Raw genomic sequence first — 19,405 nt, 5'->3', positions numbered from 1 at the left:
GACTAGTCTCTCAAAGCACTTCATGATGACGGAAGTGAGTGCTGCGCGGCGATAGTCGTTTAACTCAGTTACCGTAGCTTTCTTGAGAACAGGAACAATGGCTGCCCTCTTGAAGCATGTGGGAACAGCAGACTTGGATAGAGATTGATTGAATATGTCCATAAACACACAGCCAGCTGGTCTGCGCATGCTCTGAGGATGCGGCTAGGGATGCCATCTGGGCCAGGAGCCTTGCGGGGGTTAATACGTTTAAATGTTTTACTCACGTCGGCTGCGGTGAAGGAAAGCCCGCAGGTTTATGTAGCGGGCCATGTCAGTGGCACTGTACTATCCTCAAAGCGAGCAAAGAAGTTGTTTAGTTTGTCTGGGAGCAAGACATCGTGTCCAAGACGGGGCTGGTTTTCTTTTTGTAATCCGTGATTGACTGTAGACCCTGCCACATACCTCTCGTGTCTGAGCCGTTGAATTGTGACTCTACCTTGTCTCTATACTTAAGCTTAGCTTGCCTGTTTGATTGCCTTGCGGAGGGAATAGCTACACTATTTGCATTCGGTCATGTTTCCAGTCACATTGCCATGATTAAAAGCAGTGGTTTGCACTTTCAGTTTTGCGTGAATGCTACCATCAATCCACAGTTTCTGGTTGGGGAAGGTTTTAATAGTCGCCATGGGTACAACATCACTGATGCACTTGCTAATAAACTCGCTCACCGAATCAGTGTATACATCAATGTTGTTGTCTGAGGCGATCCGGAACATATCCCAGTCCACGTGATCTAAGCAATCTTGAAGCGTGGAATCAGATTGGTCGGACCAGCGTTGAACAGACCTGAGCACGGGCGTTTCCTGTTTTAGATTCTGTCTATAGGCTGGGAGCAACAAAATGGAGTCGTGGTCAGATTTGCCATAAGGAGGGCGAGGAAGGCTTTGTATGCGTCGTTGGAGTTAGAGTAGCAATGATCCAGGGTTTTGCCAGCCCGGGTCGCACATTCGATATGCTGATAACATTTAGGGAGCCTTGTTTTCAGATTAGCTTTGTCAAAATCCCCAGCTACAATAAATGCAGACTCAGGATATGTGGTTTCCAGTTTACATAGAGTCCAATGAAGTTCTTTCATGACCGTTTCAGGACACTCCTACTCTCTCTTAATGTGATTGAAATAAAATCCTGATTGCTTACTTTTAACTACTCCGAATCCCACAGGATTGCTGGCCCACATACATTGTGTGTGCTTATTTTTGTGGGAATTAGTGGTTTGAAAGGTATTTATCCGATGCAAAACAACTCCCATGGGTCTTGGTGAACAATGTTTTCGTGTCCCAAGATTTTGTGCACCTTGGAAAAACCACAGGCTGAGAATTCTGGTGGCAGCCCTTACATGGACATTCGGCTCTTTTCTGATAAATTTTAGTACGAGTGAATGGTAGACGTGTGTGTGTGGTGTGTTTGCTTTTGCGTTTGTGTGTGTCTGTGTTTGTCAGCCAGTCTGTATTTCTTGGTGCGCGTTAATGCTTTGGCTACACCAGCCAATTCGTGGGTGTATCTGTGTCTAAACAGGATTAAGTACAAGTATACGGATCCTAAATCAACATTTTCTTTCCGACAGCAGATATAAATAAGGCTCCGTACAGATTGATCTGAAATGAAACACCCAGCTCATCGTTTCCAGAGCCAGAGTCCCCAGAGAGGCAACAGGAAGCCCTTCCATCTGGTTCAGCTGCTGCTAGGGAGATGGGAGGACTGTTCAGCACTGGGAAGAGCCTACAACCTGTAGAGTGTGAATGACAGCCAATGTCACACTAGCCATAGCCTTATATTGATATACAGTACCAGTCAAAAGTTTGGACACACCTACTCATTCAAGGGTTTTTCTTTATTTTGACTATTTTCTACATTGTAGAATAATAGTGGAGACATCAAAACTATGAAATAACACAAATGGAATCATGTAGTAACCAAAAAAGTGCTAAATAAATCAAAATATATTTTATATTTGAGATTCTTCAAAGTAGCCACCCTTTGCCTTGGTGACAGCTTTGCACACTCTTGGCATTCTCTCAACCAGCTTCATGAGGTAGTCACCTGGAATACTTATACAGTGTAGGTAGGGACAAAGTGATAAGGCAACGGGATAGATAATAAACAGTAACAGCAGCAGCGTATGTGTCAAAACAGTTATAGCAAAAAGGTGCAATGCATATAGTCCATGGTTAAGTATGTAGCAGTTGTCGCGTACTCTTACAGCAGTCTTGAGGCTAGAAGCTGTTTAGGGTCCTGTTGGTTCCAGACTTGGTTCAACTATGTCACAGATGACTAACGATGTTCTCCTTTTAACTGGAAAAAGTTTGTGTTATGATCTATTATGGGCATGAATCTGTGATTACAGTGCCTTGCGAAAGTATTCGGCCCCCTTGAACTTTGTGACCTTTTGCCACATTTCAGGCTTCAAACATAAAGACATAAAACTGTATTTTTTTGTGAAGAATCAACAACAAGTGGGACACAATCATGAAGTGGAACGACATTTATTGGATATTTCAAACTTTTTTAACAAATCAAAAACTGAAAAATTGGGCGTGCAAAATTATTCAGCCCCCTTAAGTTAATACTTTGTAGCGCCACCTTTTGCTGCGATTACAGCTGTAAGTCGCTTGGGGTATGTCTCTATCAGTTTTGCACATCGAGAGACTGAAATTTTTTCCCATTCCTCCTTGCAAAACAGCTCGAGCTCAGTGAGGTTGGATGGAGAGCATTTGTGAACAGCAGTTTTCAGTTCTTTCCACAGATTCTCGATTGGATTCAGGTCTGGACTGACTTGACCATTCTAACACCTGGATATGTTTATTTTTGAACCATTCCATTGTAGATTTTGCTTTATGTTTTGGATCATTGTCTTGTTGGAAGACAAATCTCCGTCCCAGTCTCAGGTCTTTTGCAGACTCCATCAGGTTTTCTTCCAGAATGGTCCTGTATTTGGCTCCATCCATCTTCCCATCAATTTTAACCATCTTCCCTGTCCCTGCTGAAGAAAAGCAGGCCCAAACCATGATGCTGCCACCACCAGGTTTGACAGTGGGGATGGTGTGTTCAGGGTGTTGCTTTTACGCCAAACATAACGTTTTGCATTGTTGCCAAAAGGTTCAATTTTGGTTTCATCTGACCAGAGCACCTTCTTCCACATGTTTGGTGTGTCTCCCAGGTGGCTTGTGGCAAACTTTAAACAACACTTTTTATGGATATCTTTAAGAAATGGCTTTCTTCTTGCCACTCTTCCATAAAGGCCAGATTTGTGCAATATACGAATGATTGTTGTCCTATGGACAGAGTCTCCCACCTCAGCTGTAGATCTCTGCAGTTCATCCAGAGTGATCATGGGCCTCTTGGCTGCATCTCTGATCAGTCTTCTCCTTGTATGAGCTGAAAGTTTAGAGGGACGGCCAGGTCTTGGTAGATTTGCAGTGGTCTGATACTCCTTCCATTTCAATATTATTGCTTGCACAGTGCTCCTTGGGATGTTTAAAGCTTGGGAAATCTTTTTGTATCCAAATCCGGCTTTAAACTTCTTCACAACAGTATCTCGGACCTGCCTGGTGTGTTCATTGTTCTTCATGATGCTCTCTGCGCTTTTAACGGACCTCTGAGACTATCACAGTGCAGGTGCATTTATACGGAGACTTGATTACACACAGGTGGATTGTATTTATCATCATTAGTCATTTAGGTCAACATTGGATCATTCAGAGATCCTCACTGAACTTCTGGAGAGAGTTTGCTGCACTGAAAGTAAAGGGGCTGAATAATTTTGCACGCCCAATTTTTCAGTTTTTGATTTGTTAAAAAAGTTTGAAATATCCAATAAATGTCGTTCCACTTCATGATTGTGTCCCACTTGTTGTTGATTCTTCACAAAAAAATACAGTTTTATATCTTTATGTTTGAAGCCTGAAATATGGCAAAAGGTCGCAAAGTTCAAGGGGCCGAATACTTTCGCAACGCACTGTATGTTCATTTGAGAGAGTTTGTTAATAATGCATTAGCAATTTTATAGTGTTCACATCTCAAACGATTAATTGCAATGTTTTTTGGAGATTCTAGCTAATTCCCCCTAGTACAAGGCTCAAGGTTAGAATTTAATGTATAATTTATCCTGCTGGATCCTGCAGTGTGTGTGTGCGTGTGCGTGTGTGGCAGACCTCAGTCTCTCCATGCGTCTCTCTCTATCTCTCTCTGTTGGTCTTGTACAGTTAGCAGGCTTGTGTTTGAGTTGATCCCCCAAGGTGCCATTCAGTCGCTGACACTATCCAGCAGGGCAGTAATCCCTCACTAATACAGGAACAGCAGTCAGTGAATGTTTACCGTGGGTGGAGGATGATGCCTAAAAGAGGCTGAGATGTTAAAACATATTTGCCACATTGACAGTGAGCAGCATATATATTAACAAACCTTACTTCTCATCATACAATTCACAATTCACACTATTCCCTATATATAGCACTACTTTTGACCAGAGCCCTAAGTAAGTGCCCTAGTCAAAAGTAGTGTAGGAATGTAGGGAATAGGGATCCATTTGGGACATAACCATCATGTATCCACTTTACAGCCTGATCTTATCAGTCCTGCTGCTGTCAGAGGGGAAATTGCGTTCACTACAATATGCTGGATAGTCTGTCTGTGTGTGTGTGTGTGTGTGTGTGTGTGTGTGTGTGCACTGTAGTTAATGGTACAGTACAAAGACAGAGCTGTGTGTATTTTATGTAGTGCCTTTATCCAGGCTCAGCTGGGTCCTCTGCCCTCTCTGCTCTCATAACACCCATTAGACACTGATCAATTAAGACTGTCCCATTCACTCTACTAAGTTAACTTTGAACCAATTAAGCTAATTCACTTTTTGAGCAATTTCTTGAGGAGCCATGCAGTTTCCCTCTTTCTGGTATCCATTGGGTTGGGTTTCTTTTTTCTCCTTTTTTCTTGAGTATCTTGGATGAATAAGGTGCCCTGAGTAAACTGTCTGCTACTCAGGCCCAGTTGCTAATATATGCATATTATTAGTAGATTTGGATAGAAACACTGAAGTTTCTAAAACTGTTTGAATGATGTCTGTGAGTATAACATAACTCATATGGCAGGCAAAAACCTGAGAAAAAATCCAACCAGGAAGTGGGAAATCGGTTTGTAGTTTTTCAAGTCATTGCCTATCGAATATACAGTGTCTATGGGGTCATATTGCACTTCCCAAGGCTTCCACTAGATGTCAAGTCTTTAGAACCTTGTTTGATGCTTCTACTGTGAAGGAGGGGGGAATGGGAGCTGAATGAGTCAGAGGTCTGCCAGAGTGGCATGAGCTGATCACGCATGCTCACGTGAGAGTTAGCTTGCATTCCATTGCATTTCTACAGACAAAGGAATTCTCCGGTTGGAACATTATTGAAGATTTATGATAAAAACATCCTAAAGATTGATTCTATACTTTGTTTGACATGTTTCTACGAACTGTAATATTACTTTTTCGCCTGGACTTGCCCGCGCGTCGTGAGTTTGTATTGTGTACAAAACGCGCAAACAAAAAAAAGGTTTTTGGACATAAATGATGGACTTTATCGAACAAATCCAACATTTATTGTGGAACTGGGTCCTGGGAGTGCATTCTGATGAAGATCATCAAAGGTAAGTGAATATTTATAATGCTATTTCTGACTTTGTTGACTCTACAACATGGCGGATATCTGGATGGCTTGTTTTGTTGTCTGAGCGCTGTACTCAGATTATTGCAGATTATTGCTCTTTCGGTAAAGCTTTTTTGAAATCTGACACAACGGTTGCATTAAGGAGAAGTTTATCTAAAGTTCCATGCATAACAGTTGTATCTTTTATCAATGTTTATTATGAGTATTTATGTAAATTGATGTGGCTCTCTGCAAAATCACCGGATTTTTTGGAAGCAAAACATTATGGAACGTAACGCGCCAAAGTAAACTGAGATTTTTGGATATAAATATGAACTTTATCGAACAAAACATACATGTATTGTGATCAAAGGTTAGTGATTCATTTTATCTCTATTTTTGCTTTTTGTGACTCCTCTCTTATGCTGGAAAATGGCTGTGTTTTTCTGTGACTAGGTGCAGATCTAACATAATCATTTGGTGTGCTTTCGTCGTAAAGCCTTTTTGAAATCGGACACTGTGGTGGGATTAACAACAAGTTTCTTTAAAATGGTGTAAAATACTTCTATGTTTGAGGAATTTTAATTATGAGATTTCTGTTGTTTTGAATTTGGCGCCCTGCACTTTCACTGGCTGTTGTTATATCGATCCCGTTAGCAGGATCTAAGCCATATTAACGAATTAGGCGATAAATGAGTTAATAGACCAATAACAAAGACAGTTACATTTTTCCAGAGGGTGTCTGTGTTCCAAACCTCTCTGCCAATAACAGCTAGTTTTCAGTTTCCCCTTCCCCACTCAGAACACTCCAAGACAGTCCTAGCACAATTCTTGCTTGAGAAATGTATCTTTGCTAAGAAGCTATTTTTATTTTATTTTTGACTATTTTAATTGAAAACAATCACAGTATGGTACTTAATTATTACCCAGAAATGATTTGACGTTGAAATAAAAACATCTGAATTGGATCTTTAAACGTTATTGTGTTATTCTTGATGATTTCAAATACAGTGTATTCACGAGTAGCTGAAATTTGTTTTTCAATTATCCACAAATCTAATGAATAAAATCTCTCCCTTTCCCACCTCACAGGGAGATCAACTTTAAGAACTTCACTCTGCTCCAGCTGAATGAGGAGTTCTCCCGGGGGCGTGGCCTGGATGTGGGTGCCAGGGCGTGGAAAGGAGGGAACGTTCTTCTTTTCTTCTGTGATGTCGACATCTACTTCACCGCTGACTTCCTCAACACCTGCCGACTCAACACTCAACCTGGTGAGTGAGGTTACTACACTTGACTGAACAAACCCACATCAGTGCTGTGTTCAGAGTGGGAGGCTCTAACAACATGTTCAACTTCAACTTTATTTAACATGGGTAATAAATACATCAGGAGTCTTTTGATTTGTTTGATAACATTTGCATACCTTGCTTCCGTAGGTAAAAAGGTGTTCTATCCTGTTCTGTTCAGCCAGTACAACCCAACCCTGATTTACGGTAACCACGACTACATCCCTCCAGTGGAGCAGCAACTGGTAAGAAAGCTGTTTTCACTGATGTCCTCTAAATGACTCTTCATAAAGGTTAAGAGATACCACATACATGGTACAACAGCATGTTGTCTCACATTGCATTTGCCTGTTCTGTATTCCTCTGGTTTAATAGGTCATTAAAAAGGATACAGGATTCTGGAGAGACTTTGGCTTCGGAATGACATGCCAATACCGATCAGATTTCATCAACATAGGTAAAGACCATGTTAACTCATCGCTGGTCAATTATGCCTTCATATTAATGGTAATGCAAATTGTGCTAAGAGAAACATAAACAGTGCATTCAGAAAGTATTCAGATTCAGATTATGTTGTTACGTTACAGCCTTATTCTAAAATTGATTAAATAGTTTTTTTCCCCTCATCAATCTACACACAATACCCCATAATGACAAATAAAAACAGGTTTTTAGAAGAAAAAAAAGAAAAAAAGCTGAAATATCACATTTACATAAGTTTTCAGACCCTTTACTCAGTACTTTATTGAGCACCTTTGGCAGCGATACAGCCTTGAGTCTTCTTGGGTATGATGTTACAAGCTTGGCACACCTGTATTTGGGGAGTTTCTCGCATTCTTCTCTGCAGATCCTCTCAAGCTTGTCAGGGAGCATTGCTGCACAGCTATTTTCAGGTCTCTCCAGATATGCTCGATCAGGTTCAAGTCCGTGCTCTGGCTGGGCCACTCAAGGACATTCAGACTTGTCCCGAAGCCACTCCTGCGTTGTCTTGGATGTGTGCTTAGGGTCATTGTCCTGTTGGAGGGTGAACCTTCGCCCCAGTCTGAGGTCCTGGACACTCTGGAGCAGGTTTTCATCAAGGGTCTCTCTGCACTTTGCTTCGTTCATCTTTCCCTCGATCCTGACTAGTCTCCCAGTTCCTGCCTCTAAAAAACATCCCCAGAGGATGATGCTGCCACTATCATGCTTCACCGTAGGGGTGGTACCAGGTTTCCTCCAGACACGCTTGGCAATCAGGCCAAATATTCTTATAGTCTGAGAGTCTTTAGGTGCCTTTTGGCAAACTCCAAGTACCTTTTTACTGAGGAGTGGCCTCCGTCTGGCCACTCTACCATAAAGGCCTGATTGGTGTAGTGCTGCAGAGATGGTTGTCCTTCTGGAAGGTTCTCCCATCTCCACAGAGGAACTTTGGAGCTCTGTCAAAGTGACCATCGGGTTCTTGGTCATCTCCCTGACCAAGGCCCATCTCCCCCGATTGCTCAGTTCGGCCGGGCGGCCAGCTCTAGGAAGTGTCTTGGTGGTTCCTAACTTCTTTCATTTCAGAATGATGGAGGCCACTGTCTTGTTGGGGACCTTCAATGCTGCATACATTTTTGGGTACTCTTCTCCAGATCTGTGCCTCGACACAATCCTGTATCGGAGCTCTACGGACAATTCCTTCAACCTCGTGGCTTTGTTTTTGCTCTGACAATGTCAACTGTGGGACCTTATATAGACAGGTGTGTGCATTTCCAAATCATGTCCAATCAATTGAATTTACCACAAGTGGACTCCAATCAAGTTGTAAAAACATTTCAGGAATGATCAATGGAAAAGAGTCTCATAGCAAAGGGTCTGAATACTTCCATAAATAAGGTATTTCTGTTTTTTATTTTTATAAATTAGCAAAAAGTTCTCAACCTGTTTTCACTTTGTCATTATGGTGTATTGTGTGTAGATTGATGAGGAAAATGTTTTATTTAATCCATTTTAGAATAAGGCTGTAACAAAACAACGTGGGGAAAAAGGGAAGGGTTCTGAATACTTTCTGAATGCACTGTATTTCCATTCATATCCAAACCACCAGCAATATCATTATGGATTCAGGTATATTGGCTCTCAGGACAGGTTATGCCTCAACACGATTTTCCACCTCAGTTGAGGCCATTAGATGAAATCAGAGGCTATAAACTATGGTGGGAATAAGGACCTTTTCTGTATCCGTGTCTGGCTGTCCCAAATGGCACCCTATTCCCTTTATAGTGCACTCTTCTTTTTGTTACCAGGGCCCATAGGGAGAAGTAATGCACTATATAAGGAATAGTGTGTAATTTGGGACGCAGATACTGTCCAGAGACCGTCCTTATTCCCAACATAAATCATTGATATTACTGCGGTGGGAGACAGAGGTACAGCATCTGTCTGACCTTAGGCTCTCAGGAGAGAGATACATTATATCACTGTCCACCTCATGATCTAAAACTACCTATAATATATGTACGTAAAATAGTCCTTGCAACTCTTTGGCTGAATGATTTCATCTTAGATGTGAATAGTAATTAATAAATAATTGATCCATGTGTTGAGATTTTCACCCAAAGTAGAGAGAGAGAGAGAGAGAGAGAGAGAGGGTGGGGGGAAGATGGGAGGAATATAGACAATTTGCTTCTCCCAGTGAGATGAAGAGAAGAGACAGAATGAGTTCAAACAGAGAGGACATTTTTAGGTCCCAGCATACAAACAATCGCTGATAATCGTTCTCAAAACTTGTCATTGCACATCTCACATTTACAAGAGCATTGCAGATTTTGTGCCGATAAAATCAAACCTATTTCAAAATATCAGGACGTCTGGGAAGGCTCAAAGACGGGATCAGTAGTCCTCAGATTGCGTTTCAGACCCGCTCACATTAAACAAGCGTTGGTAACAGCAGCACATCCAGAGTAGGCAATGACATGGAATTTTGTCTCCGATCTCAGAAACTTGTCTGGGACAGCTAAATCAGATAAAAAATAGTGTACGCCAGGCTTTAGTTGTTTATTTTCTGTAAATTTTATTTTTCTGATTACATAAACTAGATTTGATGTCTTTAGTGTCTGAAACTTTCAAATCAAATCCAATTTTATTTGTCACACCTCATCACTAAAACCAAGTGAAAAAAAACAAATTGACACATTTTCATTTTAATCAAAACTATTTTATATCGATGCATTTGATTTTACGGTCTGCACATATGCAATTTGGCGCTACACGACCATTAGACCCGAGGACTTGTTTCTGCGCATGAGCTTAGCTAGCTAATGTCACCATGACAGCGCCTAAAAGTGTGATCGGGGATTTCTATTGGACAAGCAGTTTCTGTCTATGGTTGAGCACTGAGCAGTCTGCAGTAAGAGAAAAAGGAAGAAAAACACACTCCTGCATAAATAAACAAAACATGTGTCACCTAGGGCATGAGGAGAATGTAGTCCAGATGGTTTGAAAGAACTGATGTCAGCATCTTAATTCCTCTGAAAGTCGTTTTAGACAGAAATACTCTATAATGACAAAATGGTCTTGTCTCCGCCCTAACAATGGGAGTCGTTGTCACAAACGTGGAAAGGCAGGCGGGAAGAGGTGAGATCAGATGGGAACATTCTAGCCAATGAGAGGGCAATTACGCATTAGAACAACGGACACAATTCCGAGATAAAATTGTTTTTCTCAAAGTTGCCGAGATGCCACGTGCATCCACTTATATCAGTACATTCGTAACAATCTAAACATTTCCTAACTTCTACTCGATCAAATAAGCCTCAGTTAGCAAATTAGAAATAAAAAAAGTTGTTGACCAAATCTGAACCTCTCTCATAGAACTCCATACAGAAAATCCTCACTTGGTCTGCTTATTGCTATTTTCTCACATGGACAGAGCCTCCCGCTTTACCTCTTCCTCTATGAGTTAGGACATGTTCTGAGGTTCTATCCCAATAGCTCATCACTCCTCTGCGGTCATAAATCAAATCAAAGTTTATGTGTCACGTGCGCCGAATACAACAGGTGTAGTAGACCTTACAGTGAAATAGCAACAGACCCCAGACATTATGCATGTAGAACAGATCCTAACAAACCGGATGTGTTTCCATTAACATATTAATTTAACAAGCTGTCATCATGACAAAAACAGAACCCTGTCATCAGGATTTGACCTCTGACCCCTGTTTGACCTGATCAATCAATCAGGGGCATAGTGGGAAAATGTTGTGCAATGTTGCAAATAGAAACGTAATGAAAAGAGCCGGCATTATTTATTTTACTACATTCTGCATTTAAGAGAGGCTTAATTGTATTTCCACATAACATATTTCTATATGAACGCTCCACAACGTCCTACTGACCGCACCCCTGATCTCCCTCCTCTGTTATATATGTGCAGTGAGTTGATGAGTTCATGTTGTCCCTCCTCCAGGTGGTTTCGACGTGGACATCAAAGGCTGGGGCGGCGAGGACGTGCACCTTTACAGGAAATACCTTCACAGCAACCTGCTGGTGGTGCGGTCCCCATCTAGGGGCCTCTTCCACCTGTGGCACGAGAAGCGCTGCGCGGACGAGCTGCCCCCGGAACAGTACAGGATGTGCATGCAGTCCAAGGCCATGAACGAGGCCTCGCACGGCCAGCTGGGCATGCTCTTCTTCCGACACGAGATTGAGGCACACCTGCACAAGCAGAAACCCCAGAGGCTAAACCCTGCCAAGAAGACATGATGAAGACATGATGAGGGAGTCACACAGGATTCTAGACTACAGGAGGAGGGCATGACAGTATGGCAGTCAGAGACAGTGAGGGGGAAACAACAACAGAACAGAGATCTATTGTTGTGAACTGATGACAACAATACTGACTCACTACGGAGGAAAAACACTCCATTTTATCCTCCGATGGCAAAATGGATATATAAAACACAGCTAAGCATCTGCTGGTCTTTCTTGAAGGCTAGATAAAGAGTAGAACTAGATTTTCCTGTAGCCTATTAGAGACACCTTGTGGACTGGAAGAGAACAGCATGACTGTGAATGGAATGAGGATACTCTTAATCTGAAGTCATGTCAACTGGTTACGCGACTCTCCTCAGAACTGATGATCAATCAATACATTAAAACAGGCATTACTGAGGGTTATGTAGAGAGACAATGGCAACAATGGAGGTACATGGAAGCTATTAGATATTCACTATTTCTCAAGCTCCACAGAATCAATATACAGATGTACTAACCTAATTTGATCACTCCTTTGTTGCTGATCATTTTCCTGCACTGCAGCAAATGCATATGAGCTTTGTGAGTTACATAAATTCACAGAAGACCCCAACTCTAGCCTGTTTACACCTGGTGCTAACATGGGTCCTTTGTGCACAATCAGAATGTGGACAAAATCAGGACAAATTACGCAAGTTAGAACCAGGTATAAACGAGGTTAATACACAGTTATATTAACAGTATTGCACTTTTCATGTAGCCTACTTTTGGCCAGTTGATAGCCAAACCACAGATCAAGCAACATTGTGGACTGCTGCAGGATTATTTTGCTGTGACAACACAGATCAAATTAAGATCCTACATCTATAGTGTACTGCTTTTTCACGAGTTTAACTAATCCTACAAGTGCTTTTATGTGCTTTTTTATCATCAAGAAACAAAAGAGTGTAGTTTGAAGGGTCAAAATAAATATCAAGATTTTTTTGGGCGGTATTATGGTGTGCTGTTTGAGCAAGAAGCTATGAGGGTGTCACGTTTGTCGTAAGAATTATCGGACCAAGGTGCAGCGTGATATGGTTTCCACATGTTTATTAACTGAAACACACAAAAACAATGAAGAATGAACGAAACGTAAAGACAATGGCGTGCTCACAGGCAACTACACATAAACAAGATCCCACAAACACAGGTGGGAAAAATAACTACTTAAATATGATCCCCAATTAGAGACAACGATTACCAGCTGCCTCTAACTGGGAATCATACAAAACACCAACATAGAAAAATAAACTAGAACACAACATGGACATAGGTATACTAGATCACCCCCTAGTCACGCCCTGACCTACTAAACCATAGAGAAACAATGGCACTCTATGGTCAGGGCGTGAAAGAGGTATAGGGAACATGTTATGGTCCTGAGAGAAAATATGGATACAGTGTCCAACATATTTCTCAATGTTGTTGATTTGATTAGGATCTCTTTTAGTCCCCATTTGGACTAATCTTCCAAGAGTCCTTAACATTAAATTATATTAAGAGATAAAACAAAGACTATCTACAATAGTCAAATTGTTTTGTGTATGGTATAACTGGGCAAATAATATATTATAATAGATAGAATACACTTCGATTCCATAATTAAGTTATAAACGCAGTGTTAAAATGGTAGAACGGTCTTCACCCTCTATCAGAAGTTTTATTGTTAGACAAAATGGAAAGTCTTGCTCCAAAAATTATTATATATTATTTAACAATGTTGTTATCTGTATTGATAATATGCCTACTCTTCCTTAGAAGCTTAAATGACGATGGCTTGACACAAGTCTAAATGACCCAAAGGAAGTTTAGAGGTAGTAGAATGCTTCCATGTCTATAGAGCAGTATAAGCTAGGTATGGGCCAGTATAGGCAGTCCATCCACAGAGCAATATAGGCCAGGGGATGGGAAGGTTAAGAAAAGGCCAGTATGAAAGTGTAAATTAAGACAATCTGAAATGGTTAGAAATGTAAAGTTAGTGGCAAAATGCCTCTGATATTTGAAAGTGACACCTGGCTTTTACGTTATCCAGGTGGATTTCTACTGAGAGTTTTTCTTAGAGATGTAACCTATCGATGGCTAAGCGCAGTATTATAGATGAACACATTTTCACAGGCTTGACATTCACAGCGAGTGACAAAGACTTTATGCCATTTCACTTATTTGTCTTAAATGTCAGCTCTCAACATTTTGTGTTAACTGTATATTGAGGTGTTTGATTACATTCCCCATGAGTATTTCAATCCCATGACAGTAGTGGACTGTTTCACATGGAATAATTTATATTAACCTACATTTGTGTTGGATCACCAAAGCCTGTAAACAGAGTAAAGAAGACACACTTTTATTTTTTACATTTGTTTTATTGTTTCATGAAAGGATACTTCTTTCTGTTAATAATAAATATAACTTTCCTGATGATATTCTTGATTGATTCTCAATGCATACCTTTTATTCTGTTTAAAGTTTTGTCTTCAGTTGAAATGCACTTTTATTCATTTTGAGACCATTGTAATTGTATAAAATGAATAAAATAAGTTATTTTCTGGTGTGATGCTTCTTCCCAGATGTAATTTGACTCTTGCAAAAACTGCAGTAGTCTGGAATCTACTTTATTCTACTCTGTTCTAGACTGTACTCTTAGGAAAAAATGGTTATTTGGGGTTCTACGTACATAGAACCTTTTGGAACTTCTTAGGGCTAGGCCAGCGGGACACCTGTCAACAACTTCAGGTGAAATTGGAGGGCACGCAATTCAAATTAATAATCATAAACATTATGGATATTAAACATCTAGGTACATCTTATATCGGTTCAAAGCGTAAATTCTTGTTAATCTAACTGCATTGTCCGATTTACAATAAGCTTTACAGCGAAAGCATGCTATGCGATTGTTTGAGGATGGAACCCCACAAAAAATATTTTGCCTGTTCAACCCACTATCAGGCTTCATAAAATCACAAATAGCGATTAAATATTCACTTACATTTTTAAATCTTCCTCTGATTTGAGATCCAAAGGGTCCCAGCTACAACATGCATGGTTGTTTTGCTAGATAAAATCCTTCTTTATATCCCAAAAAGTCAGTTTAGTAGGCGCCATCGATTTGAGTCAACGTGCAGAGAAAGGAATCCAAAATCTAACGCTAAACTTTGTTAAAACAAGTAAAAATATGATTCTATGTAATCCTCAGATACCCTAAAATGTAATTAAACTATAATATTTTGCACGGAAAGAAGTATGTTCAATATGAAAGTAAAATTAGCAGGTGCGTGTCCAACTTTCAACTCTGACTCCCAGTACCAAAACTCAAAATTCTTCCTTGTTTGGGAAGAAACAAGCCTGAAACCTTTAACAAAGACTGTTGACATCTAGTGGAAGCCATAGGAATTTCTACAAACTGCAAAGTGTTTTCTATCCAATGGTACCAATTACAGTGCCTTGCGAAAGTATTCGGCCCCCTTGAACTTTGTGACCTTTTGCCGCATTTCAGGCTTCAAACATAAAGATATAAAACTGTATTTTTTTGTGAAGAATCAACAACAAGTGGGACACAATCGTGAAGTGGAACGACATTTATTGGATATTTCAAACTTTTTTAACAAATCAAAAACTGAAAAATTGGGCGTGCAAAATTATTCAGCCCCTTTACTTTCAGTGCAGCAAACTCTCTCCAGAAGTTCAGTGAGGATCTCTGAATGATCCAATGTTGACCTAAATGACTAATGATGATAAATACAATCCACCTGTGTGTAATCAAGTCTCCGTATAAATGCACCTGCACTGTGATAGTCTCAGAGGTCCGTTAAAAGCGCAGAGAGCATCATGAAGAACAAGGAACACACCAGGCAGGTCTGAGATAATGTTGTGAAGTTTAAAGCCGGATTTGGATACAAAAAGATTTCCCAAGCTTTAAACATCCCAAGGAGCACTGTGCAAGCGATAATATTGAAATGGAAGGAGTATCAGACCACTGCAAATCTACCAAGACCTGGCCGTCCCTCTAAACTTTCAGCTCATACAAGGAGAAGACTGATCAGAGATGCAGCCAAGAGGCCCATGATCACTCTGGATGAACTGCAGAGATCTACAGCTGAGGTGGGAGACTCTGTCCATAGGACAACAATCAGTCGTATATTGCACAAAGCTGGCCTTTATGGAAGAGTGGCAAGAAGAAAGCCATTTCTTAAAGATATCCATAAAAAGTGTTGTTTAAAGTTTGCCACAAGCCACCTGGGAGACACACCAAACATGTGGAAGAAGGTGCTCTGGTCAGATGAAACCAAAATTGAACTTTTTGGCAACAATGCAAAACGTTATGTTTGGCGTAAAAGCAACACAGCTCATCACCCTGAACACACCATCCCCACTGTCAAACATGGTGGTGGCAGCATCATGGTTTGGGCCTGCTTTTCTTCAGCAGGGACAGGTAAGATGGTTAAAATTGATGGGAAGATGGATGGAGCCAAATACAGGACCATTCTGGAAGAAAACCTGATGGAGTCTGCAAAAGACCTGAGACTGGGACGGAGATTTGTCTTCCAACAAGACAATGATCCAAAACATAAAGCAAAATCTACAATGGAATGGTTCAAAAATAAACATATCCAGGTGTTAGAATGGCCAAGTCAAAGCCCAGACCTGAATCCAATCGAGAATCTGTGGAAAGAACTGAAAACTGCTGTTCACAAATGCTCTCCATCCAACCTCACTGAGCTCGAGCTGTTTTGCAAGGAGGAATGGGAAAAAATGTCAGTCTCTCGATGTGCAAAACTGATAGAGACATACCCCAAGCGACTTACAGCTGTAATCGCAGCAAAAGGTGGCGCTACAAAGTATTAACTTAAGGGGGCTGAATAATTTTGCACGCCCAATTTTCAGTTTTTTATTTGTTAAAAAAGTTTGAAATATCCAATAAATGTCGTTCCACTTCATGATTGTGTCCCACTTGTTGTTGATTCTTCACAAAAAAAATACAGTTTTATATCTTTATGTTTGAAGCCTGAAATGTGGCAAAAGGTCGCAAAGTTCAAGGGGGCCGAATACTTTCGCACGGCACTGTATGTACGGCAGGACCAAATCGGAAAGATAGGTAGGAGCAAGCCCATGTAATGCTTTGTAGGTTAGCAGTAAAACCTTGAAATCAGCCCTTGCCTTAACAGGAAGCCAGTGTAGAGAGGCTAGCACTGGAGTAATATGATAAATTTTTTGGGTTCTAGTCAAGATTCTAGCAACCGTGTTTATTTAGTGCTTTATCTGGGTAGGCGGATAGTAGAGCATTGCAGTAGTCTGACCTAGAGGTGACAAAAGCATGGATTAATTTTTCTACATAATTTTTGTACAGAAAGTTTCAGATTTTTGCAAAAAGCTTTCCTTGAAACAGTCTTGATATGTTCGTCAAAAGAAAGATCAGGGTCCAGAGGAACGCCGAGGTCCTTCACAGTTTTATTTGAGAAGACTGTACAAGCATCAATATTAATTGTCAGATTCAACAGAAGATCTCTTTGTTTCTTGGGACCTAGAACTAGCATCTCTGTTTTGTCTGAGTTTAAAAGTAGAACATTTGCCGCCATGCACTTCCTTATGTCTGAAACACAGGCTTCCAGGTAGGGCCATTTTGGGGCTTCACCATGTTTCATCAAAATGTACAGCTGTGTGTCGTCCGCATAACAGTGAAAGTTAACGTTATGTTTCCGAATGACATCACCAAGAGTTAAAATATATAGTGAAAACAATAGTGGTCCTAAAACGGAGCCTTGAGGAACACTGAAATGTATAGCTGATTTGTCAGAGGACAAACCACCCACAGAAACAAACTGATATCTTTCCGGCAGATAAGATCTAAACCAGGCCAGAACTTGTCCGTGTAGAGAAATTTGGGTTTCCAATCTCTCCAAAAGAATGTCTTGATCGATGGTATCAAAAGCAGCACTAAGGTCTAGGAGCACGAGGACAGATGCAGAACCTCGGTCTGATGCCATTAAACGGTAATTTACCACCTTTACAAGTGCAGTCTCAGTGTTTTGATGGGGTCTAAAACCACACTGAAGTCTTTCGTATACATTGTTTGTCTTCAGGAAGGAAGCTTTTTCAAACATTTTTGAGGGGAATGGGAGATTCGATATAGGCGGATAGTTTTTTATATTTTCTGGGTCAAGGTTTGGCTTTGTCAAGAGAGGCTTTATTACTGCCAGTTTTAGTGAGTTTGGTACACATCTGGTGGATAGAGAGACATTTATTATGTTCAACATAGGAAGGCCAAGCACAGGAAGCAGCTCTTTCAGTAGTTTAGTTGGAATAGGGTCCAGTATGCAGCTTGAAGGTTTAGAGGCCATGATTATTTTCATCAATGTGTCAAGAGATATAGTACTTAAACACTTGAGTGTCTCCCTTGATCCTAGGTCCTAGCAGAGTTATGCAGACTCAGGACAACTGAGCTTTGGAGGAATACACAGATTTAAAGAGGAGTCTGTAATTTGCTTTCTTATGATCATGATCTTTTCCTCAAAGAAGTTAATGAATTTATCACTGCCGAAGTGAAAGCTATCCTCTCTTGGGGAATGCTGCTTTTTAGTTTGCTTTGCGACAGTATCAAAAATACATTTGCGATTGTTCTTATTTTCCTCAATTAAGTTGGAAAAATAGGATGATCGAGCAGCAGTGAGGGCTCTTCGATACTGCACGGTACTGTCTTTCCAAGCAAGTCGGAAGACTTCCAGTTTGGTGTAGCGCCATTTCCTTTCCAATTTTCTGGAAGCTTGCTTCAGAGCTCGGGTATTATATGTATACCAGGGAGCCAGTTACTTATGAAAAATGTTTTTTGTTTTTAGGGGTGCGACTGCATCTAGGGTTTTGTGCAAGGTTAAATTGAGTTCCTCAGTTAGGTGGTTAACTGATTTTTGTACTCTGACTTCCTTGGGTAGGTGGAGGGAGTCTGGAAGGGCATCTAGAAATCTTTGGGTTGCCGAGAATTTATAGCACGGCTTTTGATTATCCTTGGTTGGGGTCTGAGCATTTGTTGCGATTGCAAATGAAATAAAATGGTGGTCCGATAGTCCAGGATTATGAGGAAAAACATTAAGATCCACAACATTTATTCCACGGGACAAAACTAGGTCCAGAGTATGACTGTGGCAGTGAGTAGGTCCGGAGACATTTAGTCAATGATGTCTCTGAAAGCCTTTTAGAGTGGGTCTATGGACTTTTCCATGTGAATATTAAAGTCACCAAAAATTTGAATATTATCTGCCATGACTACAATGTCCGATAGGAATTCAGGGAACTCAGTGTGGAACGCTGTATATGGCCCAGGAGGCCTGTAAACAGCAGCTATAAAAAGTGATTGAGTAGGCTGCATAGATTTCATGTGCATTCCCCCATTCCATATTTACTTCTGTTCCACTTTTCTCCTTGTTTTCCTGTCCACCATCTTACCTGCACCTCAGGCCACACTGGCAGCCATTGGGGCTCCGGACACTCAGTGATATTTTTCAGTGATGTCCAGTAGATGGTTGTCTCATCATTACAGTGTTCAGTGGTACGCCTAGATGGCAGCATTGTATCGCTGTTGAGGAACCGAAGTGCCAAAACCTGTTTGAATGTTGTGGAGATGAGGCTATCACTTTGGACATTATTTGCCTATAAGCCATTTGCAACCGGAGACTGACCTTTAGTGCATCCTGTTACATCCTAGCACACAACATC

At 40.8% G+C, this 19,405-nt stretch overlaps 1 protein-coding gene across 1 annotated transcript in view; it reads left to right on the top strand.

Moving 5' to 3' along the window:
* LOC139422773 (chondroitin sulfate N-acetylgalactosaminyltransferase 1-like) overlaps positions 1–14,291 on the top strand; it is a 52,956-nt gene extending 38,665 nt beyond the window's left edge. The window contains exons 5-8 of the mRNA XM_071174106.1: positions 6,756–6,934; positions 7,100–7,194; positions 7,325–7,406; positions 11,376–14,291. Of these exons, the coding sequence (XP_071030207.1) occupies positions 6,756–6,934; positions 7,100–7,194; positions 7,325–7,406; positions 11,376–11,671 (652 nt within the window). The 3' untranslated portion in view covers positions 11,672–14,291. The remainder of the gene's footprint in view (positions 1–6,755; positions 6,935–7,099; positions 7,195–7,324; positions 7,407–11,375) is intronic.
* The last annotated feature ends 5,114 nt before the right edge of the window (positions 14,292–19,405 follow it).

The sequence above is a fragment of the Oncorhynchus clarkii genome, chromosome 12, assembly GCF_045791955.1.
Source record: "Oncorhynchus clarkii lewisi isolate Uvic-CL-2024 chromosome 12, UVic_Ocla_1.0, whole genome shotgun sequence".
Classification (NCBI taxonomy): domain Eukaryota; kingdom Metazoa; phylum Chordata; class Actinopteri; order Salmoniformes; family Salmonidae; genus Oncorhynchus; species Oncorhynchus clarkii.
This window is presented reverse-complemented; position numbering and strand designations above follow the sequence as displayed.